Source organism: Emydura macquarii, unplaced genomic scaffold, assembly GCF_026122565.2.
Source record: "Emydura macquarii macquarii isolate MOO-44397 ecotype Brisbane River unplaced genomic scaffold, CSIRO-AGI_Emac_v2 contig_295, whole genome shotgun sequence".
Lineage (NCBI taxonomy): Eukaryota > Metazoa > Chordata > Testudines > Chelidae > Emydura > Emydura macquarii.
Window position 1 is genome coordinate 14,668,957 of NW_027130432.1, and position 26,166 is coordinate 14,695,122.

General features: G+C 51.7%; 1 protein-coding gene and 1 non-coding gene across 3 annotated transcripts; both read right to left on the reverse strand.

Moving 5' to 3' along the window:
- Positions 1-651: 651 nt before the first annotated feature.
- Positions 652-24,528, reverse strand: IL34 (interleukin 34). 2 transcript variants are annotated; one of them, XM_067553205.1, is made up of 8 exons: positions 23,918-24,528; positions 17,183-17,291; positions 15,221-15,657; positions 14,409-14,512; positions 13,477-13,554; positions 12,368-12,541; positions 6,335-6,473; positions 652-5,923 (listed from the first exon to the last, which is right to left on the reverse strand). In XM_067553205.1, the coding sequence occupies exons 3-8, from the start codon at positions 15,246-15,248 to the stop codon at positions 5,916-5,918; spliced, it is 531 nt and encodes a 176-aa protein (XP_067409306.1). In that variant the 5' UTR covers positions 15,249-15,657; positions 17,183-17,291; positions 23,918-24,528; the 3' UTR covers positions 652-5,915. The 2 variants fall into 2 exon arrangements, with proteins under 2 accessions (XP_067409306.1, XP_067409314.1); XM_067553213.1 differs by having other exon boundaries at positions 17,183-17,294.
- Positions 11,616-11,686, reverse strand: TRNAG-GCC (transfer RNA glycine (anticodon GCC)). The gene has a single exon. It is a non-coding gene; the product is annotated as a tRNA-Gly (tRNA).
- Positions 24,529-26,166: the final 1,638 nt, after the last annotated feature.

The following is a 26,166-nucleotide window of genomic DNA, read 5'->3' on the forward strand; positions in this document are numbered from 1 at the left end:
TAAATATATAAATAATTAATACTGAATAAATCAATAAACAAATTGAATGAATAAATAAATAAATAAATAATCTATAAATAAAATAGTTTAATAAAATAAATAAATAAATTATTAAAATGGAGTAAAACAATACATTAATTGAATTAATGAATACATAAATAAATAATAGTAAATTAAATAATAAATAAATAAATTATAAGTAAAGAAGTAATAAATAAAGAATAATAAATTAAACAAATTATAAATAATTTAATAATAAATAAATAAATAGCTAATAATATCAATAAATAATTAATAATGAATAAAGCAATAAATAAAATGAATGAATAAATAAATGAAAAATAACAAATTAAACAAATCGATAATAATTAAACAAATAAGTAAATAAACAATAAATAAATAAATAATCATTTAAATATATAATAACAAATAATTAATACATGAATAAAGAGATAATAAACATAAATAAAGGAATAAACAAATAATAAAATAAATATATAAATAATACAAAAATAAATTACTAAAATAAATAAATAAATAAATAATAAATAAATAATCATACCAAATTAAAAATAAGAAAATACATAAATCAACAGAATAAATAATACATAAATAATAAATAAATAATCAATCAATCAAAATATATAGTAATAATAAAATAAATAAGAAATAAGAAATTGATGAATTAATTGGTAAATAAATAAACAAATAAGTAAATAAATAAACAATAATAAATAAATAAATAATAATCAATGACAATTAATAATGAATGAATAAATAATGAATAATAAATAAATAAATAACAATTAATTAATCATTAATAAATGAATAAATAATGAATATATAAATAGAGAATTAAGAAACACAAATCTGAACACTTAACCGCAAAGCAAACACTGACCCTGAACCCCTAATCCAGAACCCCTAATCCAGAACCCCGAATCCTTAACTGGATCCTGAACCCTGAACCGCTAGTCAGAACCCAACCCTGAATCCAGAACCCAAACCTGAACCCTGAACCGGAACCTTCAAAAAAACTGGAGAGCTACTTCCACCTGAAAGATCAACAAGTAGGGGACATATGCCAGGATGATAGAATACCCCGCCTCCCCCCAGCTTCCTGCCTCTGTGCAACCCAACCCAATGACTACTTGAGGGCTGGGGATGTTTGTCTTCACTAGAGCCTTTTTACCTTCAGTTAAATGATTCCCAGTTAACTTGAAGCCGTTCACACCTTTCTCAAGGCCAGTTTGAAGGCTGTCCCCACATTTGCTCCAAGCTATAAAGATGTAGTTTGTGCTAGGTGCATCCCTGCAGTGAACCACAAACATTCGTATCTTGGAAGGGCATGTACAGACTTGCCTTCACCAAGGTGCAAATTACCTTGAGTTAATTGGGAATCAATTAAACCCGTGAAAACCTCAAGAGTCCAAAAGGACTTCCCAGCCCAGTCCTACTTGAATTTGATTCTTAAGGCTGCATTCAGAGGTGATGTGTAAAGTGGTGACACCCTTAGGAAATGGGAGGAAGGACGCCTAAGAGGTGGAATTTACATGTTGAAAAGCAGGAGGCGAGGGCGCTAAGGGGAAGAGGACAGGGAAAGCCCTTAACAAGAGAATGTAAGAAGGTGTGACCACTGGGAGTCACAGCCCAGGGAGAGATCACCTAGGTAATAAACACTGGCACTCTGGCAGCCAAGTCAGGCTACATGGTCATTCCAGGATGGCCTAGTGGTCTGGGTGCTCGCTTCTCATACCAGAGACCTGAGTCTAATTCCCCGCTTTGCCACAGACTCCCTGTGTGACCTGGTGTAAGTGCCTTAGTCTCCCTGTGCCTCAGTTTCCCTCTTGCCCTGCCTGATGGTGGGGAGGGGCAGATAAATACATTACCGATTGTAAGGTGCTCTGATTGTCCAGCAGCAGGGGTTGTCTAGCACTTCATATAGATTCAGAGGAGGCCATTGTGAGTCTTTCAAACAAAGCCATCATTTCAGATCCAGCCGCTCTCCAGAACCAGGTATTGCTGCGTAATTCTTTGGCAACTGGCTGCATTTTATTCTTTATGTTCAGAAACAACTTGAAAAATTCCCCTGCCCAGCCCCATCCACAGCAAAGCATTGTTGAGCCCGTTCGCTTCTCCACGAGCAGTGTGAGCGCCAGTGTGGCTTCATGGTAAGACTGGGGCTGTGTGAGACTCATTCCTGGATTTGGGAGTGAAACTAGAAGTCAAGGCGTCAAGTTTCACACATGACTAGCGTGGGGTGACACACACTTTGGGGACCAGATGGAAATGCCTTAAAGAAATCTGATTTTCAGGGAGAAGGGGGGTGGCCAGCACTTCATGAACATCTGGCTCCTTCAAAGGAGCCCCAATTGGGCACCTAAAAGCTGATGGCTCCAAAATGAGGTCACTTGTTAACAGGCAGGCCCTGGCCTCGCCATGTGAGCCACAGCACCTGTGATCAGTCCCTTCCATGGCTGTCATCTCACTTCCCTGTCACCACACCCAACCAGGCTGCCTCTCCACTAAAACAACAATCATATAGAGGGAGGCAGCTGCCACATCTGGTTCAAACACAATTCCAGTTTGTGATGGTGAAATTCTCGCTACATGTCTGTGAAACATGCTCAACTCTCAGGCCATCTGATGCTTCAGCACATGCCAGTGAACCAGTTATAGGGCAGTCGACAGCACAGAATGCCAGGAAGCTCTCAGCAGTTGTGGTTCAGCAGTGGTGATCTGCCATTTGCCACCTTCATGGGCCAGGCTAACCCTGGGCATCACTGTTTCCATCAGACCCAAAGCTGCTATGGCCAACTCCCCATATGTTCTCCCTCCGCCCCCCCAGCTGTGCATCAGTGTGGCAAACTCTCCTTCCTCTCTCCAGCCTTGACTCAGCAGGTAAATGCTGATGTCATTTTCCACCAGTACCTATGGTGAAAGCTGCAATACAGAGACAACTTGGGCGTTTCCACCACAGTGTCCTCCAGCCATTTTCTTGGTCAAGTTAGACAGCAGAAAGTGCAAAACGCCCTGCCCCGTCAACAATGTAGGTTCCACTGTTGCTCCCATTGGTGAAGAAATACAGCTACAAAGTTGGCTGGAGCAAACACAGCCCAGTCCTCCTTCATCCACAGATTTCTCTTTGAAAAGCAGTTCACCTTCTGGACACAAATCAGCTGTGTGATGGAGGAGGACAAAGGCACCCCTTGCTGCTTGGTCTGCACACAAACACCTCTCAGCCATTCAGTCCCAGCATGTGGCCTGTGCACCACAAGAGAGACAGCCCCCAAGTCTCCCAGCAGGCAGGAGAGAAGACACACGCCAATTAAGGGGTTTCCAGGCCGCCCAGGATCAGGAGACTGTAAACTCGATGCATTTAGAGTTGGGTTCATTTGCTATTTATTGCATTTATTGGCATTTGAACCTTTAGGGACACAGCTGCAACCAGGAGAGCTACAAACCAGCTTTTTTTTTAATGCAAGCTGAGAAGGTGCCTTTACGTGGTGATTCCAGGGCTTGGAGCTTTAAAAAACCCAGCAAATGTCATAAGATTCACGATCAAACCACAAGAGTTGGCAGCACTGAAAACAGGAGGAGAGAACGTCTTCCAACAGGGCAGGGAGGCGCAGCTCAAAGGGAGACATGTGTCTGGGTGTCCTAGCCCTACGTTGGAGCCAGTGAATGAACGGACAAGGCTGCCCCAGGGTCTGGTCTCGAGCTCCAAGGTGCTGGGTGACAATGGTGATGGGCACCAGGAATTTTAGAAATAGGGTTAGTTCAACGGGCAATGGCTCATTAACACATTCTGCAGGTGCCTGGCTCCCTTGCCCATCAGCTCACTCAGGAGGGGGAACCACAACAGAACACACTCTAGGAAGAGTCCGAAGGCAGATCGCCCTCTTAGATCCTCTGGCTCTGTGCTCACGTGCACCAGCACTGGGGTGGGATGGAAAGTGTCACTGTGGGTGGCTCCCTCATACACGGGGTCCAAGGCTCCGTGGCCTGATCCTTCTTTCCAAAGGATGGGGCCAAGGCCTTTCCTCCTTGGTCCCCAGGTGAGGCCAGGCTGAGCAGGACATTCTAGCTATGGTGGCTTTGTGTTAAACATTCAGTGATTGGTGTGACACTGGCTGGATTAGGGGGACCATTTCTGATACTATTTAACATCAATATTTCAAAATTACAATAATTCATATGGATAGGCCATGTCAGGTACCGTTAGAAAGGTTATAGTTTGCTAAGGATGAGGATATTGTTTATGTGCATGTGTCATATTTGTATTGGAAGTTATGGATATGTTTGATGTATCTGTAGTTCAACTTGTGCTGTGTTTCTGGGCGACTCCCCAGACAGGATGGCAGCAGCAATAAGCTGCTTAATGGCTCATTAAGGAAACTCACAGATACAATGGGCCCGGGGAGAGAACCCAGGGGCTGCCCCTTATGAGTCACCAGGACTTACTCATGGGACCCCGGACTCCATCTTATTTCTGTAAATTTCCACAAGCAGCATGGCAAAGGCCAAGGGACATAAAAGGCAGCTGCACCACATCCATTTTGTCTTCAGTCACTAGCCTTCTCTTCAGTCTTCAGTTGTTAGTCTTCACCTACTTCTGGATCAACTACTCATTTACAACTGAAGTGGTGAAACAAAAGACTGAGACCTATCCAGGTACTGGATGTATACCAGAGGGACTATACAAGCCTGCAAACTCCACATTTCTACTGGAAATATATGTGATTGCTTTAATCATTTAATATTTCTCTTATATATTGTTTCTTTCCTTTTATAATAAACCTTTAGTTTCAGTTACTAAAGGATTGGCTGGCAGTGTGGTATTTTGGGTAAGATCCAAACTAATGTGGCTGACCTTTTGGGGTCAGGAGAACCTTTTCGGTAAAGAGCAGAGAGTTTTAAATAACTGATCTCTTTACTGGATCTAGTGGCTGATTGGGAGCCAGAGACTGAAATGCAGTAAAGGGGGCTGTGTATATTTTTGTTTTAGCTTCTTGATAACCAGCGTGGGGAATCAGAAGCACTGTTTGTGGCTGGTTGGGAAGTCTGATTTCAGTGTCACCCACCAGTGCTGGGAGAATCTGCTCTCCTTTTGCAGCCTGCCCTGACCTCAGCATTTTCAGGTGGCCGCCCTAGGCATGGATGGGTCACAGTTGGAACATCCCTGACACAAAGCTGCCAACCCAGTCAGAGCAGTTTCCAGGGAGTATCCACTGGATGGTCAGCATCCCCCTCCAACAGCTCTTCTCTGCAGGGTGCGCCGTGCACCAGCTGTGCGGCCCGGGGTGGGATACGGCCAGCATTTCTGACTCAGGTTAGACACGTGCTGAGGCCAACACGTTCCAGGACAGACCATCTCACGACCTCTCTCTCACAATCCTTGTGCCCCACACGGATGAGAAAATCCTTTGCTGGGGCAGGCTTAAAAGTGAGACAAGTCTCCAATTTTGCCGTGGAGCTGGCTCTCAGGTATCTATTCTAGTGCGTGCAGCACATAACCGCACCAAAAGAGCTAGAGAGACATATCCTGCTCATTGCAGGAGAAGCCACTACCTTCCCTTGATTCCCAGGGCCAGGAAGATTTCCTGAGCTTGTCATGTGGCACCGGTAGAGAAAATCCACTCCTCTGCACTCCCCGTCCTCACCCTTTGCTCTCATTCTTCCCTGGGAGAGCAAGGCACAGATTCGACTGCTGGGCACCTTAGAAGATGCTTCATAGCTCACTGGCTTCCTCTGGGCTTTGGGGAGATGGCAGGCACAACGCAACACGGAAGCTAGGATTGTGGAGCACAAGTAGATGGGCAGCAAGACCACAGAGACCACGTGCCAAAGCAGTGCAGAGGGCATGGGGAGAGGGAGGAAATGGCCACACCCCTTTCCTGATCGGAGGCAGAATCCTATTCACCTGAGGCAGGAGAGAGGCGAGGCATCCATCACTAACACAGCCAACAGGTTAGCTGAGTAGCCCTTCATGCAGGTTACCAGCTGCTCAGAATGCCTGGGCTGGACCCATTCTCCCACGTCTCTGTGCCCAGCTCACGGGACAGAGAACATGAGGGGTGGGCAGCAGTTACACTCTGCAAAGGGCCCTTTGCACCCAGCAGATCTGTTCTCCTGGTGCGTTCACAGCCCCCCTGCTGACCTTCACTGCCCTGGCCTGGGATCAACACCAGAGTGGTCTGCAGGCTGGGATTTCCTCTGTGGAGTGAGCACTCCTCACCTCCCCCAGATAGCAACCCCATGAACTGGGTGCTGGCTCAGCTCTAGCTAAGCTCATCCCTCTCTCTATGCTGTCTCTGGAGGGATCTCTACTCACACGGTTGGCTATACAGCATCCTCATGACCTTGAAACAGTTGTCCAGCAGGGCTTTGGGGCTCACGGCCTTCCAGCTGCTCCCTGCATCAGCGGTAAGAATCCGCTCTACTACATCACGAACAATTGAGTACACATTCCCCTGCAGAGAAAACACACACACAGTGGAGTAAGCGGCCTGCTCCCTGCACCCTAGACACCTCCCGACGCCTCTCCTGCTGCCCAACTCTCCAAACACTTCCTCCCTCACGGTGCTGGACTGGGCAGCTCCCAAAGCCGGAGCAGGATTGAAATGTGCAATGTTGGATGGAGTCACTCAGTTCCATCTTATCAGCACCTTCCCCAGCTTGTGTCAAGGCCGCGCTAGTGCACGTTAGCGCGTGTTAAACTGACTGAACTAAGGCCTTGGAGGGAGCCTGGGCTAGAATCGGGTGAGCCGTGTTAACCTGCACTGGTGCTACGCAGAGTTTCCAAACAAGTCAGGACACGGCTCCATGGGGAAGGTTTTCTGGAATGAGGCAGGGTGGCAGTTGAAAGTGGAGCAGTTGTTGCAGAGTAACTCCATGTGCAGACAGTCATTTAGGTTGGCTCGACTCAGCTTACTCAACTGAGACAGCCCTGGAGGACCACACCCCAACCTCGGGACCATTCTGTCCACCCTACAAAACAGCGTCCTCTAAACAGCATGACCTCACACGCCCCACACGTGCGAGGTCACGCTGTGTGAAGGACGCCATTTTGTTTCTGTACATTGCCCATGGTGATGCCACACAACTACGCACTCAGCCCACGGCACTGGAAAGGTTAGACCACCCTGCCCGAGCAGCTGTCTATACCACCCTGTTGTACCACTTTCACTGTACTATCATAGTCAAATCAGTACAATGCCCAGCGTAGCTATGGGTACAATGGTGTTTACAGAGCATGGATTATTCCTGTCTGGAGAGGGGGGCTATGCTGGCGAAAGGCATCCACACCAGGGATAAAACATCACACACACACACCCCCAAGTGACGTAGACCAGGCCCTAATCTAATCACAACCTGATACAGCAGCAGAAAACACTCCAGCTGTGAACCGACGCTTTCAGATGCACTTTGGTGTGTGAGCCATACAAGCCAGCAGCATTGCTTCAACTCTCCGCCATGGCACCTCATTGTTCCAAAGTCACCTCGCACTGAGTCGGACGTTGGCAAAGAAATCTAGAAACTCGCCTGAACAACAGGCCTGGAGCTTTCATTGCAATCCTCAGCCGCTAAAACCAACACCCACCCAGACAGACTAGCCAGAACAGCAGGACTTTGGGTCAGGACTGACTGATTTTTTCTACCACATTTGAAGTTTGAGGGAGTGAGAAGTGATTCTTAATCAGCCTGTTTCAAACTCCTTGTTTTCAGCTTCTCTTTGTCCACGTCTACATGCAGCTCCAGGCAGGCACCCTGTGCTTTGCCTCATGTTTGCTATCTTAGCTCAGGTGTCGAGGGCATTTTTCTACCCCATCAGAAGTGACTGGGCATGTCGTTCATGAATTACGACCTCCTGAGCGTCCCCTCCGTCTGCTTCACAAACATGGATGTAGGGACCATTATACCCTTTCAGTTTAGGGCTAAGAAAGCTGTCAAGCCTCCTACAGAACTAGAGGACTCAACCCAAGATTCATAATACTTCTAAGGCAAGAGAATCCTTTCTTAGTCCTTCTCCACAGACACACAATAAAGAGAACACATCAGTTGATAGGTCTCTCCTTAGAAATCACCTTTAAAGTGATGTCCCAAGCCTACATCGTACACCTCAATGGCACGGAACAAGGGGTGCTACCCTCAGTGACTGTGGAGCCCCTGGGCCTCCTGGGGTTTTCTAGTTTTGGCGTTTGGGGTAAGCTGGCGTTCTAGCTTCCCCTGGTTTAACCTCAGTCTCTGCTCCTCATCTAGACAAACCTGAAGAGAGGGAACGATGAATCGACCACTGGATGATAGAGTCCAAAACAGACCAGGGATGTGGATGGGGAAAACAACAGCTAAAGGGTGCCCAGCAGGAGCGTTTGTGGGAGAATTCTCACCTGCCGCACTGGAAAGGAAAGAGGAAAGCCGGGGCAGCTGGAAGCAGTCACCCCTGCTGCAGTCTAGCCAGGACACTGAGGTTCCCACCCCTATGCTTATGAAATGAGCTGTGAGATCTTTAATGAGCACAAGTGGTCAGCACCCCCATTTCCCCTCTCCCAAGAAAGGGGGGAGGGGAATAAAAACCCCTCACAAGGAGGAACTGTGCCTTTATGTTGCTTGGACTTAGAGGAGCAAGGATTACTAAACAGAAGCAAAACATCCTCAGTGTTTGGCCTGGGGTAGCACTAAAGGATATATGCATCTTACATAGAAGCTTCTATTACTTTTTGAAACTTAAGATTGGAACTCATTTGCATGCATCTATGTTTACCTGCTTTAACTTTGTAAATAACTTATTTTCTTTTCCTATATAATAAATCTCTAGATGGGTTATTATAGGTAGGCTACAAGCACTGTCTTTGGTGTGACATCTAAAATGCAACTGACCTGGGAAAGTAATCTGAAAATTATGTGATCTTTGGTGTTAGGGACCATCTATCACAAAGGCCAGCTTACCCAGGTGGCAAGACAGATCGGAGTACCCAAGGGGACTGTCTGTGGTTCCACGATTCGGGTGTTACCGTGCCAGAGGAGTTTACACTTGATGCTTGGTTGGTGATCTCTAAGTACAAAACTCATAGTCAATTACGTGGGGGTTGTGCCCTGAGGTTTGTACTCACACACTTGAGTCACTGCAGGACAGCTCAACACTCTGAAATGCAGGGTTTTCTGCTGAGCAGGCATTCTGAGTGACTGGGGAATTGGGAGGGGTAGCTTATCAGAGACACCAGGTCAGTGAAAGCAGGACAGTGCTTCCACCACAGACTATGTCACAGGCTGTGGTTTCCCCTTCTCCTGGCTCATGTTCATTGGCTGGGTCTGTTTCAGTCACATGTATTTCACTTGGGTAAGCAGCTGGCCCTGTTAATCATTCAGTGCCCAGCCCCTTCGGTATAGGGTGAAAGAGCTGCCGGTTCTTAGCCAAAGCCCCCACGGACCCCCACAGCTGACATTCTCCCATGGTAAGAACACCCCATCGTGAACGAGACCCCAGCATTTCCGGAGAGAGAGGAGAAGGAGAGCATGAGACACCCTGTCTGCACTTACAGATCACCTTTAAGGGCATGGCTCGGTCGTTTCTTCTGTGCATGAATGGCTTTGGCCACCAAGTGCTAGTGCTTGCACATCCCCTTTCCCACCTCAGAGAGGAACCCCTGCACCCATCACTAGGTGACAGTCAGAATCAGGCCAGGGGTATACGCAGGGAAGATAGTACAGACACAACCCAGAGGCTGCCTTGGTGGCTCAGTGATCCAATTTGTGCCTACCCTACCCGAGATGCACGTTTGATCCCTGGACAGTTCAAAAGCTGGCTCCTGATTTGCACATAGAGCCCTGCAGGATTGGAATGTCTATTAAAAGCCTCAAACTCTCCCATAAAAGCCATTTAAACAACAAACAGACTCAAACCCGTAGCTTAGCACAGGTGCTGGGAGAGAATTTTTATACCACAGCAGTAGTGAATTGGATACAGCTTACTGAATTATGACATCCTCATAAGAGAGGCATCCTCCACACGTCTCATCTTTGCAGACACACATCCAAAGGAAATAAGGACAATTACATTCTTGTCTAAACTAGGGTGCTCAGCCCACAAGAGCTGTGAGATTAGCACTGACACGAGTGACATCATTAGGCTTCAGAGTCATTGATGCATTGCGATGACTGGGCACAGTTCACACATCGTGGAGCAGTGTGGAGGGCCTGTCACTATGCCAGGACTGATGCCACCAACTGCTTGACTATCATGCAGGAGAATCCCAAAGTTACAAACCACTTCACCCAGCACTAATGTGAAGCCACCTCTGTAGCGGAACGCAGCTACAAGGGCAGCATTGCCACAGGAAAACAGTACCTAAACCCACTGAATCTGCAGGAGGAAATCCCAGGCAGCAGGAGGCAGCTACCCACACTGGAATTTAGCCAGGACACTGAGGTTCCCACCCCTACACTTGTGAAACAGGCTGTGGGATCCTTAATGAGTGTAAGTGGTCAGCACCCTGGTTTCCCCACTCCCAACAGCCAGCACCTGGCCCCTGAGCACTAGGCTGAGGTATTAGCTCAGTGCTGACTCACAGGGAAGGCTGCTACAGGGAAGGGCCCTGCCTTAGCTGGTCCTCAGTACAGACCCGCTCCCAGTTCTCCCCACACTGTGGCTCCGACAGGATCATTGTTCAAGGGGCTACAGCTGCCAGGTGCTAAGAGAACAGGTGGGGGCGGCACCGTTTCTTTTGGCAAGCCAGCTCTTCTGGAGGGTGGGTGACAACCAAGACTTTCCCGAATGCAGAGACAATGCTTGTATCTTTGTCCGTCCGGCAGTAACAAAACATCACTTGTGGCAGCTGGGAATCAAACCCACACCTCTGTAGTAGCACACACAGAATTCATCTCCTGAGCCACATCTCATTCAAGAGCTTGCTGGGGTGCACAAAGAGTATACTGAGCTCTTGCTAGTGGGCGAACTAGCCTCTGCCACGCTGCAGGCAGGGCTCAAGCCCCAGCCCATGCAGACAAATCTGATTTCTGTACAGCTTGGCAGCTCTTTGCAGCAGAGACAGGTTTTTATTTTCAGATTATACAGTGCCCAGCCCCATGGGCCCAGCCCTGATTGGGGCACTCTTGTAAAATAACTCGTAACAGCAGCACCGTGTTTGGACCCAGACCAGGGATAGGAATTGGGGGGAATATTTTCTAAAACAGACAAAGTCGGAAAGTGTAGCAGGAATTTTGGCAAGAGAAAAAGTGGAATTTGGTCAGGAATAATTCCCTGGGAAAACCCCGGGATTTTTAATGACAAGGGCTCGGGGCTTTCATTTAGCTGAAGGCCACAGAACCAGAGTAGCACACTGACGATTAATAAGAAGAACCAGCGGTGCCACTGAGGACAGAACCTGGCTTTCTTTAGGGGCTAAAAAAGCCCAAAGCTCTATGCTCTCCTAGGCTCACAGCCTATGATGGAACAGCTCCAAGTTACTGGATAACAGCACGTGGTGCCAGCAGCCCTTACAACTCTTGTAACAAATATCCCTACAGAAGTACTTTTATTTTAAAAGATCTGCCTCCGCCCCCAATTACTATTCAACAAAGCTTCAAAAGAGAAGGCAAAGAAAATAAGATGCTCCTGCATTGGCCGGGAATCGAACCCGGGCCTCCCGCGTGGCAGGCGAGAATTCTACCACTGAACCACCAATGCACCAGCTGTAAGGCATCTGCTCACAGCTGGCTGTGTCCTCAAGAAAGGTGTGCTGGAACCCCCACCCCTCCACAGCAACCTGTATCTTTGCAGCAGTTTCTTCTCCCCCGACAGGCATAGGCAGTGCATTGCCAAATCAGCAAACCAGCCAGCTGTGCAGTGAGAGGGCAGTGAGAGCGAGCGAGCGAGCGACCTTCCGGCAGGGTGACCAGATGTCCCAATGTTATAGTCGGGGCTTTGTCTTACAGAGGCGCCTATTACCCCCTCACACCGATCCTGATTTCTCACACTTGCTGTCCAGTCACCCTATCTTCAGGGCAGCAGCAGCAAGTCCAGTGAGAGAGCAACAGTTGCTTGTGGCCCATAGCAGGGCTGGAGAGAGAGCAGCTGCGTCCTGCCCCTCGGGCTGCTGCACGGACCCGCCCCACCCCATGGGCATGCCCCCTTTCCACACTGCCCTGTTATAGCAAGGGTCACCCCAGGGCAGCTTGTCCACACTGAGGCTGCTTACCGGGGTATGCCCGTTCCCCCTTCACTTCACTTCACCCTGGCGTCTGGCCCCAGGGTGGTTATTTGTTCTGCACTATGTGAGACACAGGAATCGAACCCAAAGGGGGCGAAGGGGGGGCAGTGTGTGCCTGCTAGGGACGGCTGGTGCTGGGGTCCCAGGAATTTCCCCACCTGGCTGTAGTTCTCATACTCCTCAACCAGCAACTCCAAGAGGTGGCAGAGATCCCGCATGTACTCCCAGGATGGGTGCTTCTCCAGCAGCATGGCCCAGATCTTCAGCAGCACCTGGGAGTTTACGTGGAGCCACAGGTAGCGCAGGGATGGTTCGTCGACATTCTGATCCCGCTGGGAGCAGGAGGGACGAGGGGACAAGGGTCAAGCACAGCCACCCTCTTGGGAAGCATCCTAACGGACTGCTGTCCTGGGCCCCTGAGGGTCCCCAGGAGAGCACCTGACACCCCACGCCCAGCCCCTGATCCTGGCTGCTTTCCTTCCCCACTGCAGCCTCCAAGAGCGTCTCCTCAGCCAGCACCCTGGCTGGCACTTGCCTTCATCTCTGCACTACCCAGATTCAAGGGGCCCTGCTTGCCAGCTCACTCTGTATCGGACCACCCTTAACCCCTGGGAAAGCTGGACCCAGACTTGACAGATGCCCCCAGATCCTGACTCCCCCTGGACTTTAGCAAATTCAGATCCAGATCCCAACACCCCCCCAGCCTTAGGGAAAGCTTGATTCCTCCTCCATCTCTGGGTTTTACAAGGAACCTATCAACCCAGTATCTAACCTCTGCAGCTTCTCCCTAGCTGTCAACTGGGAAGAACCGAGCCCAAATCACAGCACCCTGGAAGTTTGCGCCGATAAATGGCTGTTCAATTCCTACTTGGGCCCAGGTATAGCAACGGCTCCAGTGCATGGTAAGGGATGATTGCTGAAATGTCCTGGATGAAAAGCCCTAAGGCCCAGACCAAGTGTCAGGTGCATCCACTTCTGGCACTTGCTGGGGCTCCACAGATTTTCCTGACACTGGCGGTACGTCTGCCAGCCCAGAGGTGGTGATGAGAGATTTCTAACAAGCCACGGGCCGGTAAGGATGATCTAGAAAGCATGGCCCTTGAGGCCAACAAACCAGGTCTCTGCCAATTGAACTAAGGGAGCAGCTGATCAGAGAAAGAGCACGGAGGTTACAGCAGAGCTGTTCCCAGTGAGCTGGGACACCGGGACAGGAAACAGCGTGAGGATGGAAAGGCCAGCTTTGGAAAGTGAACACTGGCCACCTTACCAGCCTTGTGATGTTGGCAGTCCTGAGAACCTCTTCAAACTGAACATTCATAGTGTAGTTGATGGGGAAATAATGTTTCTGCAAAGGCAAGAAAAATAAAACCCTAGAAGCAAACTAAAAGATTCTGTCTTCCCAGATCCTCTTGGGCAGTGCCCCATATCAGCAAACACTCCCGTCCCTTTCCCCTGCCTTGATGGGGAACTGTGTACTCTGCCGGGCACCTGGGTCGTGTTTCCTCGTTGGTAAACAAATACTGAAAACTAATTTGGGTTGTAACATCAGGAACAGATGCGTGGCCCCCTAGCGCCGTGACACTGTCACTATGCTGCACATTCCTGCTCCGAAAGTCAAAGTCTCGACCACTTGAGCTAAAGGAGAATCATCAGGAGCTGCCTGCATTCTAGGGCCTGTGACACACAGCTGGGCAGTTCAGACACTGCCCATCAGAAGGCAGTGTTGCACATATGCACCAGTCAGTTCAACACCAGTTTGCCCTCCCTGGGGGCTGCAGCACCCTCTCGGATGTTTGAAAATGAGAGCCAAATAGTTTGCACTTGGGTGCCTGGCTGTGCACCTAAATCAGGGCTTGGAAATTAACCCAGCCCCAGGAGAGACCTCGCTAGGCAGGGCCCATGTCAGTGGGAACAGCTGCGGGCTCAGCACTTTAGAAAACCAGGGCTCCTAACTGGCAGCCAAAATGGGAATTCAGCAGGTTAACGTCGGGCTGCTTGTTTGGAAAACCTTGGCCCCTGAGAAGCTGAAAGGGAATGGAACAGGAGATGGTTCCAATTGTACAGCCCCCCTAAGCATTCAACATGATATGGGCAGACAGACAGAGGCTGCAGCACTGCCAGAGATGCAGGTCTGGGCCTGTGGAAAGGGAGACGCAAATCGACCCATAACGTAGCGTGAGCCTAGAGGGAGAGAATTACCATATACTGGAGCCGTTGTTGATATGTCAGCTTGCTCTGGAGAGCCTCTATGATCCGGCATTCCTTCTGCATTGCAGCATCCAGCCTCAGGAGAGCCACGAAATCTGCAAATTCATCAACCCCCCAGGAGGGGAAACGAGATGTGTAAGGCCATGCTCCAGCACCGCACTAGCCGGTTCCCATCCCACGCTTTGGGCCAAGAGGAAGCGGCTGATGCTGCAGAGCAGTGCTCATGAGAGCAGAAGGAAGGGACGTGGACAAGGGAAATCCATTGGCATTTTGAAGCATCAGCATGGGGTGGGGAGAACTTCCCAGGCAGGGTGAGAGGACTGGCCTTTCCACCACAGCTCGGTGTCATTTGAACGAAAGGGAGAGCAGAGAACATTCCCCCCAGGCCATGCTAGGAACCTGATTGCATCCCTGAACAGAGCGTTGGTTCCCACCCGCTGGGTCCACGGGTCAGCGCTGGGACTTCAGCTCCATGCAGTTATCCAGAGTCCCCCTCCCACCCCAATGAGAAGCTTCCTCCCTTGCATCCCCGGGTGGGCCCTCTGGCCAGTCCAGTCCTGGCCCTCCACATGGAGCCATCTCTGGGGCAGCCCCTGGCTCACAGCAGGTCTAAGTGCGCCGGCCAACGGGAGCAGCAGGAATGGGCTGGTGCAGACAGGGGCTGCCTGGGGAAAGGGGCTTGGCCCAGTGCTTTGTGAGGATATCAGTCTCAGTGCTCTCAGAGTCAGAACAGGGCCATGGACACGTCCCCCCCTTCCCCTACCCTGCATGTGGCAGGAGAGCAAGTGCCCCGTCATACTCACAGAGGAGGGGCACGTAGCCCCACTGCATGCTGAAAGTGTGTCAGGGCAGTGAGCAGTGGACAATCTGCCCTACATGGCAATGGCTGCGTCAGTGGGAACAGCCTCCCATGTGCCAGGAATCTATTTCCAGCTCCTCTGCCAGCGACTCAATGGAGAGAGACCAGCAGGTGTCCCGGCACAATGCTGCAGGCTCACTGCAGCCCTGGGGGGCCGATTCCTTCCCTGGGCAAGGGGCTCTCTCCCCTCCTTTCTAGGGTAACAGGCGGGTTTGCTGCCAACGTGCTCCCATCGCAACGTGCCAAGAGGAAGGAACAACCCAGCCCTGCTGTGCGTGGGGTCTAGAGTGGAAGACTGGAAGCTGCGGATCCCAGCGGCTGCATGTGGGGGCGGTGCTGGTGTTATCCTCCCTCTGCCCCGCCTGCATCTGAAGCTGGGCTCTGTAATGGTAAAGCCAATGGAAGGAACGTTAGCGGAGAAGCCAGCGCACTGAGCTGGGGTAGAGCGACTCGGAGTATTGGCAAGTGCCAAGGCAAGGCAGATGAGCTCTCAACTCAGCCACGCGCTAATAAACCACAGGGAGCTCTGCTGTGGGCTGGCTGTCCTCAGTGGCCACCCCACACCCAGAGCTGGGTCCACTGCAGAGACGCCATACAGTAGCGGTACCCATTTGTTTGATCAAACAATTTTTGCCCCTGACATCGAGGCTCTGGCCCTAATCCTGCAAATACTTAGCTCCAAGCTGAACTTTAAACACAAGCAGCCCTGTTGCCTTTGACGGGTCTGGTCACAGGTGCAAGATCGGGGCCTTGATCTGTGACTGTGGTGAGAACACATGGAGTGGTGAGCGGAGAGGGAAAAGTGAATACATAAATTGCCCGTTGTTATCCCTGCCTGGGGAACTGCAGACAGAGCGGGAAAGCAGTTTTACTCTCCACCAGAGTAGGGCCAAGACTTGGCTGCATGTGGAAGAGTCAGTGGGTTTTAGGAATATGCAGGTTTCTAACTGACATTGGCTCCCTTTGGAAATCCCAGCCTCGCTTAAAGTCATTGACGTGACGAATTCAGGATGCAGCCTGGCAGGATGGCCGAGTGGCCGGAGGGTCTGGCCCCGCTGCAGACTGAGCCTGAGGGATCTGCCCTTGAGTCAACTCCTCTCCAGTTAGCTGGGCTCCGGTGAGAGTGGCCCCACCACGAAGGAACACGTGCCTTGCACACAGGGTCTTCACAGCACAGAGGAGCCACGTCCCCACCACCGTCAGCTTCGACCCACTCCCGACAGGAGGGCTAGCTTGAGTTTAAAGCACCCCTTAGCTGGACATAGAGTTATCTGTGTGTGGACAGGAGTCGAGCTACACCTGGAGCTAACACTGCAGCACAGAGATGCCCTTAAGTGCTGCCTGCAAGTCACCGTCCCCTATGGACGCATGGGTTCAAATCTCCCTTCTAACAGCAGTTGGATTTCACCACAGGCTCCCCTGTTCTCTCCTACTTAGATCGTCTGCTGGGCAGGAGCCATCTCCTTGTTCTGTGTATAGACAGCACCTAGCACCAGGGGGCCTGATCCCTGCCGAGTGCCCCAAGAGCCTGCCGTCAAGACAGAGCATTGTAACAATAACAGAGGCACTGTCAATAACTCCCTGACAGACAGAAACACCAGGCGGTACACAATAACCAGACTGACTGGCCACGGCTCTGGACTAAGGGTCCCTGCTTAGAAACAGATTGTCTTCCCAGGCCAGGAAAAGGAAGCTGCCCCTTGGTCACAATCTCAGGATTCCTCGGTTCTGCTCTGGATGAATCAAATGGTTATGGAGTTTGGTAAACTTTAAACACACTCATACACTGCAGTCAGGCTGGTGCCCATCTCAGCTCTGGCTTCATTTTACTGCCCATCACTTTCTTTCACTGGTCTTTAAGTTTTATTTCCATTAATAAAGCTTGTAAACACAGCAAGAGACTCACAGCTACTGTCTGGCTTGGGAGAGTGGTCTAGAATGGCTCGTTGTGGTTACACCCAGCTACCTCATGTCAGACTGTGCAGATCCAGGGGAATTCGGTCAGGCAGATCTTCCTACTGAAATAAACAACAACAAAAAGAATAATCCCTTGCTCATATCTAGTGATTCTCATATGCAGATCTCAGGAGCACTATACAAAGGTCGTCAGTGTCCTTATCCCCACTGCACAAGTGGAGAAACTGAGGCACAGGGCTGTGACTTGCCCAAGGTCACCCAACGGGCCAATACAGAGCTAGGAATAGAAGGTAGGTCTCCTGGCAGGTCCCAGCCCAGGCCCCTATCCATTAGGCCACACTGCCAGCATGCGCCAGTCAGGAAGATGACTAAGACCACCTGTCCCATAACGCCTGTGATCGTTCTGCAATTCAGGTTGTTCTCCACTGTCCCCAATGTTTCCATGCACTGCAGATGTTGGTGCTGGCACCGCACAATTGCGCTGCAGCCGTGATTGGGGAGGAAGCTGCGGCATGAGGCAGCTGGGGCTTGGCACCACAGGGCATGGGAGACTGTGACAGTTTTTGGCACACAAGGGGCACTTGAGGCTTTTCTCCCTAGTGAGAGACAGGGAATGTCTCACTGAGCTGGGGTGAAGGGATGCTGCATTGTTGGGATGGGACTCGATTTTTCTGCTCTCCCCGCACCAAGCACTCAAGTGCTCCAATACCCATAACAGCCTCCAGCAAAGAAGGATAAGGGGAGATGGCCTGGCTGGGGAAAGTGGGGGGCAGAGGAACCCTCCATTAAAGCTCTGACGAGAAGGTGCTCTGCGCACATGCCTTGATTCCATAGTGCAGCTATTATAGCAATCATAGAATCCCAGACGATGAGGGTTGGAAAGGAGCTCAGGAGGTATCTAGTCCAACCCCCTGCTCAAAGCAGGACCAGTCCCAATTGTGGCAGGAGGCACCAGGGAAGCAGCTGCAGACACAGTTTGTTTCTGTAACTGCCAGCGCCGCTGGGCATCCAAGATCTGACCCTCTAGGAAAGACACTGGAGCCTTGTCTCCATACCACCATTGCCCCTGCTTGACTCCACCAGCTTCGAAGGCAAGGTGCTTATTCTGCGAGGACTCTCTGGCAGGTGTGTGACCTGGGCCTTCACTCCCATTTGGGGAAGGGGCTGCTCACTAGCGTAGGCTGAACTCAAGCACGTGCTCCGTTAACTCTGTCTAAATCTGTGCGTAGATCAGGCCCAGGGAGCTGGATCACCATCCTTGGCATGGGGCGGATTCCACAACACAATCCAGGGTCACAGGATCACGGAGCACTAGGACCCCTGACTATAAATCCACCCACAATCGTCAGCGCCATTTATACGTTACCTCAAAATCCGCATGGATGTCATTGGGACTCCGCTAATTTACTGAGCTGCGGGTCTGGGCCCTAATTTTAGATTCACTCATGGCCAGACCATCTTCCTTGGACATGGCCACCTTGGTGCTGGTCAGAATGGAGTCCTGCCCGCGGGGTGGAGGTCAAATACAGCAGGGGTGTATTTAGCGGCACAAGTGGCCAGGCAGAGTAACCAGCATCTATTCAGTGTGCTGGGAGGGGGAGTGTAACTTGCACTGGCAAGAGGAAAAGCAGCTAGAGCTGGGGGGCGAAACGAGGTAAAGAGAAGGCAGTCTTGAAAAGCAGCTCAGATGAGCTGCACAGCACGGCGCAGTGCCCTCCCGTCCCGGCTGTGGGTTCCCAGGCTCCTCTTAGCGAGCTCCCCCTCCTGGGATCGGCTCCCCCCAGTGGCGAGGGCACCGTGAGCGCTCACCAGCACAAGGCCTGCACAGCTGCGTCCGGTGTTACACGCAGGAAGCGGAGTGCCCAATAAGGCACTCCATCGTCTCCATCAGCTGAACTGCCCGTGCCCCATTCCCATTCCCCTCCAGGCCAGGGCGCCGGGTGGGTGACCCCAACACAGACACAAATTCCAAGCTGCAGAACTGGTTTTAAACAGACAGCAGGAGCTCTCTTGGGTGAAATAACACTCAACAATCAGCATCCACCTCAGCCCCAGACTCTGCCTCCTGGGGACCAGCCCTGCTCACTCTCATTGCCAAAAGGACTGAGCTGGAAATGGGCACCAGCGGAGGATCTAGCCCTGAGTCTTAGTGAGACGAGTCCAGGCCAGCCTCTGCAGGTGTCACACCACACACTGCCTTCAGGGAGGGGCACTGTTTGACCATGGGTCATCATGGCCAGAGCTGGGCTCAGGTTCCCCTTTAGAGAGGATTCATTAATATTTATTCTGCGCATGCCAGTAGCACTCAGAGCCACCCCACCTTCTCCAGTGTCTGAAGACAAAAGGGATTTGGCAGTGACCCCTGGCAGGAAAGTGTCCACGTCCTCCGGCTCCTCCCACACCGTTTGCCAAGCTGCTGTCACTTAGGAACTCACTCCAAAATGAAACACCTTCCCAGACAGCCCCAAACCGGCCTGCTCCCCCATCAAAACCAACAAAGTGTAGGGAGATCCCCTGGGACAACCTGAAATAACCACAACCACCAGCTTCCTTCCTCTGCGGCCATTGAGCAACAGCTCAGGGTGTGCAAGAGAGAGAGGTGTCCTCCAGCAAACCCTGGACTGGAAAAGAAAAGGGCCAGAATTATCGGCTAGGGGGCCTATTCCCACCCTTGGTCTTTCTAGCTGCAAGGAGCTGAATTTGATTCTAGCTGAATTTGATTCTAGGGAGAATGCAGTGGTAATGTCTAAAGTGGCGGACGTTACCTGTCGGTGCCTGGGCGAGGGGTGTCTAAGATGACTGGCGTGCCAGCAGATAAAGCAACTCACAGGGTAAATTAAATCAAGAAACCTTCCCTCACCCCACTGTAACGTCTGCCTTCCTCCTCCCCTGAGATGTGACTTCCACCACTAACACACATTACCCTGCATGGTTTATATTAATCTGCCCTGGAGTCAGCTGGCACCGAACGCGTTCGCTTTTCTAAGGCCCTCTCGGAGACAGAGAGCTGGAAGCAATACCCAGGATAAATGAGCACATTGCCACCAGTTCCAGTTTACCGCTTTTCACTTTCCTGGCCAGATATCAAACAGCTGGCTCCACAATCCTGGTGTTGGTTTTAGTTTGCTGCAGCAGTTAGTTCCTGGTCATTTCAGGCGAGACAAAGAGGAGAGGGTGACCCTGCAATGAGACAGCCACAGGTGTCACAGGACTCTGGCTGTCCTGCGGTGAGAGACAGCAAGGCTGGATCAGACGGCAAGCATACTGCTAACTCGCTGCTCTGCTGAGAGTGAGAAGAGCCCGAGATTGCCAAGGTCAAAGGAGGAGTTCTCAAAGACCTCGTCACGCCCCTAAAACCCATCCTCGTCCTCTAACTCAGTGTGTGAATTCCTACTTTTAACTAGTCTGCCAAGTTCCGCCTGGTCCTTTGGTCCTTAAATGCCACAGCAATAAGAGTTACTGATTATCGCACAGCTAAATTATGTTTAACCTGTACCAGTGCTGGGAATGTAAAGCCACATTCCTAGCCGCTAGCATTACTGTACTCCACGTTAGGGCACTCGGTTCCAACTAACAGAGAAAGTCTTAGCACAAATAACACCAGGGGTGAGGAAGGGAAAGCTGGCTGTAACTGAGGTTAAACATTTACCACCAGGGTGTCAGCATGAGGAAATTTCAGCTCCTGCTGCCCGAGTATTGGGCGGCTCCTTTGTGGGCAGGGATGGGGGTGGGGGATTAATAAGGATTTACACAATAATGGAGTGGGTACATAGGGTGCTTTTTAGAAAAAAAAGCCTATGATAAAATCATAATCAAGCTGCAATAAATCTAGCAAACAGCCTTGGCTGCATCCGCATTGGTGAACCGAGGTGCTAAGTTATGTCATTAGTCCCAAGCGTGCCCTCCCCCCTTCCCCCGCAGCTGCACACGTCCTAATGGCCCATGCTTTCCACAAGACCCCAGGCATGGCTCCTTGAAGGGATTTAGGCACCTATTGAAATCAATGGGAATTAGGCATCTAAATACCTGAGCACCTCTCTATCCCCAGTGTGTTTACCCTCAGATGCCCCTGGCGGGCAGGGCAGGGCAGGGCAGGGCTATTATCCCAGAGGTAACAGAGGGGACCTGAAGCACAGACAGACAAAGTGGCCAGAGTACCCAGAATTGTGCAGCCCCTTCACATGAGAAAGCCTTGCCTGTGCCTGACAGGGGTCAGTTCCCTGACTCTGCCAATCTGGTGCAGCACAAGCTCTCGCCTCTCAGGCCACACAGGCTCCACTGTCATTCTGCAGGTTAGCGATAGGGACTCCCAGCCCCAGTGCCCTCTGAGTGTCCAGCCCCTGCTCCACTGGACTGGCAGCATCACCAGGCTCGCTGTTCCAAAAGAAACAGTGACACCAACTGACTCACAACACCCGAGACCACAGCTCCACCTAACATGGACACCGCTCAGATTAGTTCATAGTGAAAACCAGAATCTGTTTACATAACAGAGATTTGAGTAATAGCAAGGAGGTAAAAAGTATTAGAAACAACGGGTTACATCTACAGCGAAATCATAACACATCTTCTAAAGCCTAGTCTTAACTACCAAGACACTCCTGTCTCATAAAAGGATTTCTCACCCAAAGTCTTTCTCCCAGTCTCTCTCTTTCTAACAACCAGACCAGCTGCAACAGTACATTCATAAGACAAGTCTGCTGGCAGCTTGTCCACTCGGGAGTCTCCCTGCATTTTCCTGACACACCAGACTCATTCTTTGATCTTAGCCCTGAACGGGCCACCTGCCTGCAGCGTGCTCTTTCCTGTAGATTTGGTGATCTCTTGTCGATTTTGCAAGAAAGCCACTGGCTCCGTATGCAAATAGCTTTACATTGTAAGCCCTGTGTCACAATGGTCAGCCAGGGAGATAAGCGTCTCGTACTCCCTGCCTGAACAGAACCTGTTTATTCCCTTCAGGTGACCTGTCTTAACTCACATACCTTAAGAGCATAGTTTTCAGTGTAGACACACAACTCCTTACATGTCATCCGTACCTGGTGGGCGGTAGAGACCTCACATGCCACCCTTTGGCACGCTGCTATGTAGACATCAGACCCTATAAAACCTGTGCTCCTCTTACCCCTCTCCCAGTTGGCCTCAAGGAATCTGCAGACAGATGCAAGTGAAAGAGGGCTGCTGGAAAGAATGAATGGACCAGGTCTGCACAAAGGCCAATGTTAATCTTTAAACTACATACGGATTAATTACCTCAGGTCATCCAGGCCTGTACTGGCTCGCTCAAAAGGAGGCTCTCCTAGAGCTGCTGACGGGGGCAGTATTTTGGGCCCTACATGGGGAGCTCTGTCCAGTTGCACTGGCTTGTTTAGCTCACTGAGTGGAGAGCTGTGGTTTGGCCATTGATGTTTGCGATTTCTAGTCCCCAGACCTGGCTTGGACAGTCACGGTTTGTCTACAACTGCTTTTTAACTTGGGGAGGGCGGATGTGCTGCTAAAAGCCAGAAGGACATTTTCGATGACAGGTGCCCTTTAGGCATGTGTCATGATAATTATAAATAATTAGTCCCTGCGAAAGGCTGCCCCCAGCTGGCGGCTCAGACACACCTGCCATCAAAGGCACCACAGCCATGGCTGCTAGGCAGCCAGCAGGGGAGGGTGATTTCTCAATCCATTTGCTAATTGAGGATCAGGGTGGGATTCAAACCCAGACAGTGAGAAGGGGAGGGGAACAGAGGCAGATGGAAAAGTTTTGGGGTAAAGGCTGGATACAGGATTTAGAGTTATTCTCCAAATCCACATCTGCTGAGGAGTCCCTACCGCTGTCCAATCTGCTCTATTATGAAGAATTCCTGGAAGAGGTTCAGTCTTAAATCTCTTCCCAGCAGCATGCCCAGCAGACTCACACAGGTACAACCAGAGAGAAAAGGAGAAAGGGGGGCTGTTTTTGCAAAGATTCTGCATCTGTCTAGACAGCCAACCCCACAAGAGCACGCACCACAAGAGCTACCAGCCACACAGCACTAGCCGCCTGGCCTCCGAGGGTGAACGTAACCCTCGGGCTGTTACAGCGATGACAGGGTAGATACCAAGGTGCAGAGCTAACCAGTGCTTAATCTGTGCCAGGGCTGAGCCCCTGCCACTCTAGGTTTGGCAGTTCATAGCCCTGGCATCTCTGGGTTTGCTGCATCAGTTATGAATGCAAAAAATTGCTTGAGCCCCGGCACCTCTTTCATTACAAATTAAGCCCTGAGCTGCCCAAGACCCAGCAGGAGGCATCTAAGCTTTGCAAGGCAGCGGTTCCTCTCTGCACAAAGCCCAACACGCCCCCCACGCCTGCCCTCGCTTTATGCACTTTTTAAAGACACCTCACCAAGAGGAATTTTCCAGTGCCTGTCGTCAAGACAGACTCCCTCCCTGCAGTTCTGGCTTGCAGGGGCTCGCGCGGATGAACGGGAGAGCGGAATCCAGCCCGGACACTGCAGGGGGTGCCAGGAACGCTGGATCGGGGCCCAGAAGTAGCTGGACAAGGCGAAGGTGCAGGGCGGCGAAGACGCCTGGCAACAGCTGTCACAGAGGGAGCATTTACCGGAGTCTTCAGTGGAGCAGGCAGAGCCCCCTCAGATGGCTGGAACACCCCCCGCACAGCCCCCCCCATCCCCAGTTGGCCGGGACCCCCCTTCACGCCCCCTCCCAACCCGCCAGGTGCGGCTGCAGCTCCACTCACCTGCTGCGCGGCCGCCTCGTGCGCGGGCAGGGGCGTCTCGCGCTGGGCGCAGCAGCGGCTCAGCTAGGAGCGGACTCGGAAGGGGGCGGGGCAGGCGGCTTGGCTCGGCCGCGCCTCCCTCCCTGCAGCTGGCTCTGGCTGGCCGGCGCACTTCGGTTCCCGGAACTCAGGCGGTTGCTTTGCAATCGCTCCAGGGCGGGGAATTAAAGCTTGCGCCAAGTGGCGCGTTCCCCGCTCGGGCCGTGGCTGAACCAGCAGCGCGCGGCTCTTGCGCGGCGCATCGGCCGCTGGCTCCCTGCTGCTCGCCCCGCCAGAGAGAAGGGAGGCACCTCGCGCGCCGTAGCTTGGCGACAAGAAGCAGCGCACGCGACATTACGCGCCCCGCGGTTCTTGCTCCGGACGTCCCGCGCGCCACTGCTTGCAGGTGACCGGCCGCCTGCATTCGTCTCCGCGGCATTAACCCGCGCCACTGCCAATGCGCCCGGCCCGGCCGGCCCTGCTCCAGCTCAGAAACGGGCCCAGCCGAGGGGCAGGGGCTGGAAACCAGCCTGCAGGGACCCTGGGACCCCCACTATTCTGCACATATTCCAGGCCAAGCTCAGGCCGCTTCCATTTCTCTCCCTCTCACCTCTTCTTATGTGCCCACTAACCCCAGTCACTATGAAGGGGCCCCCTCTGGGACATGGCGAACCTGAGGCAGAAAGTGCCTTCCTTCCCACACATTCCCCTCATCCAGGACAACAGTACACGTGTTAGTGCACAATATTAACTACGGGGACCACGAGGCCGTGGGTACATGCAAGGATGGAAGTCATATGGCCAACCGTCAAAGCAGGCCCAGGACTCCTCCTCGAATCGGTCTCTGAACCAGTGCCAGCAGCTTGGGGACCAGATCCGTCAGGGTCGGAGGCAGTAGAATGAGGGGAAATGAGTTGTAAACAGGCCATTAACTGGAGGCACTCATGATGAGGGAAATGTGTGGGAAGGAATGCACTTCTGCCCACGAGCAAGGAGCCCTGGGAATCCCCTGGCAAACAGGCAGCGTGGCACCAGCCAACTTCTGTATAGTGTCTTTGATTCCGGTCACTGCTTTTCACCTACATAACTAGCAGGCAAATAAACAGACAGACGGGCCCATGGTGGGAATAACGCGCACTAGGACTGAACCGGCCCCTTTCAGGCCAAAGAGACCTCCCCACGCTCGGCAGGCTCACCCACCATGGAAATGGGGCCACCTCTGCACCAGCAATAGGGGAGGGGAAAACAGACTCATTTCACTTAGGGAGGTGGCACAGGCCAGGGAGGGATGAGATCTGGTTCTATTCCCACCTATGCCTGTTTCCTCTGCTGTCAAGTGGGTACTAACGCTGACCGGACCTTGCCAAGTGCCGTTAGACCCTAGACAGGGCATGCTGAAGGGAGTTTTTACTGCTCTATAGCGCACTCTAGGGGGGCTGAATCCCAGTGCTAGGCTGCGGATCAAGGCTCACCCTCAACTCCTGCTAAAGGTGCTGAGATCTTTAATGACCACCCCTGCTCAGAGGTTTGGCTACACAACCCATCTCAAGGCTGCACCTGCAGAAGAACGCTGCCCCCCAGCACCACGCTGGGGCATTGTGTCCAGCACCCAGGAAGAAAAAGGCTCTAAGGTAGCACGTGCTGGGTCACCTAGGCGGTGTTGCGGTCGCCCATCAGCATTGGCCTGTATCGACACCACCCACGATCCAGTGACGGACACCAGTAAGGTGCCCATGCTCGACGATCAGCTGCTTCCAACACCACTGATCACGTAGCGCAGCTGACTTGCCTGCAGGGCGTTGTGGGACAGGCGGCATGGCCGTGCTCTGCGGTGGCTCCTTTGCCTCAGGGGTCCCACAGGCTGGTGAAGGGCAACTGTACTCCATGAGGCCCCTCCAGTCAGTCTCCTTCAGTGTCTCTGTGATGCCACTGTGGAGGGGATGCTCCATCCACACCCCAAGGAGACTCAGCAGCGAGTCTCCTCCCCGCTGCCCTTAGGTGCGGCAGTTTCGTTGCTCTCTGAAGGGCCAGCAGAGCCAGGGATCAGTGTGACAGGGCCCTGCTGCTAAGCAGCTCGCACTCCTGGAGGCGAGGCGTGCTGGCACAGGGCAGCGGGCGGCTGAAAGAGGTCCCATCAAACTCAGAGCAAGGCAAGCCACGGGATCTATCGTCTATGGCCATCAGGCAGCTGCAGCCATGGCTTTCTAGGGCAGGCCTCAGCTGTCATCTGC

Coding starts and splice junctions, on each gene's coding strand:
- IL34 (XM_067553205.1), bottom strand. CDS start 15,248: ATGCAGTGGGGCTACGTGCCCCTCCTCT. Junction 13,555..14,408: donor AACAACGGCTCCAGTATATG/GTAATTCTCTCC, acceptor TTGCCTTTGCAG/AAACATTATTTCCCCATCAA. Junction 6,474..12,367: donor AGTATGAGAACTACAGCCAG/GTGGGGAAATTC, acceptor TTTTCTCTGCAG/GGGAATGTGTACTCAATTGT.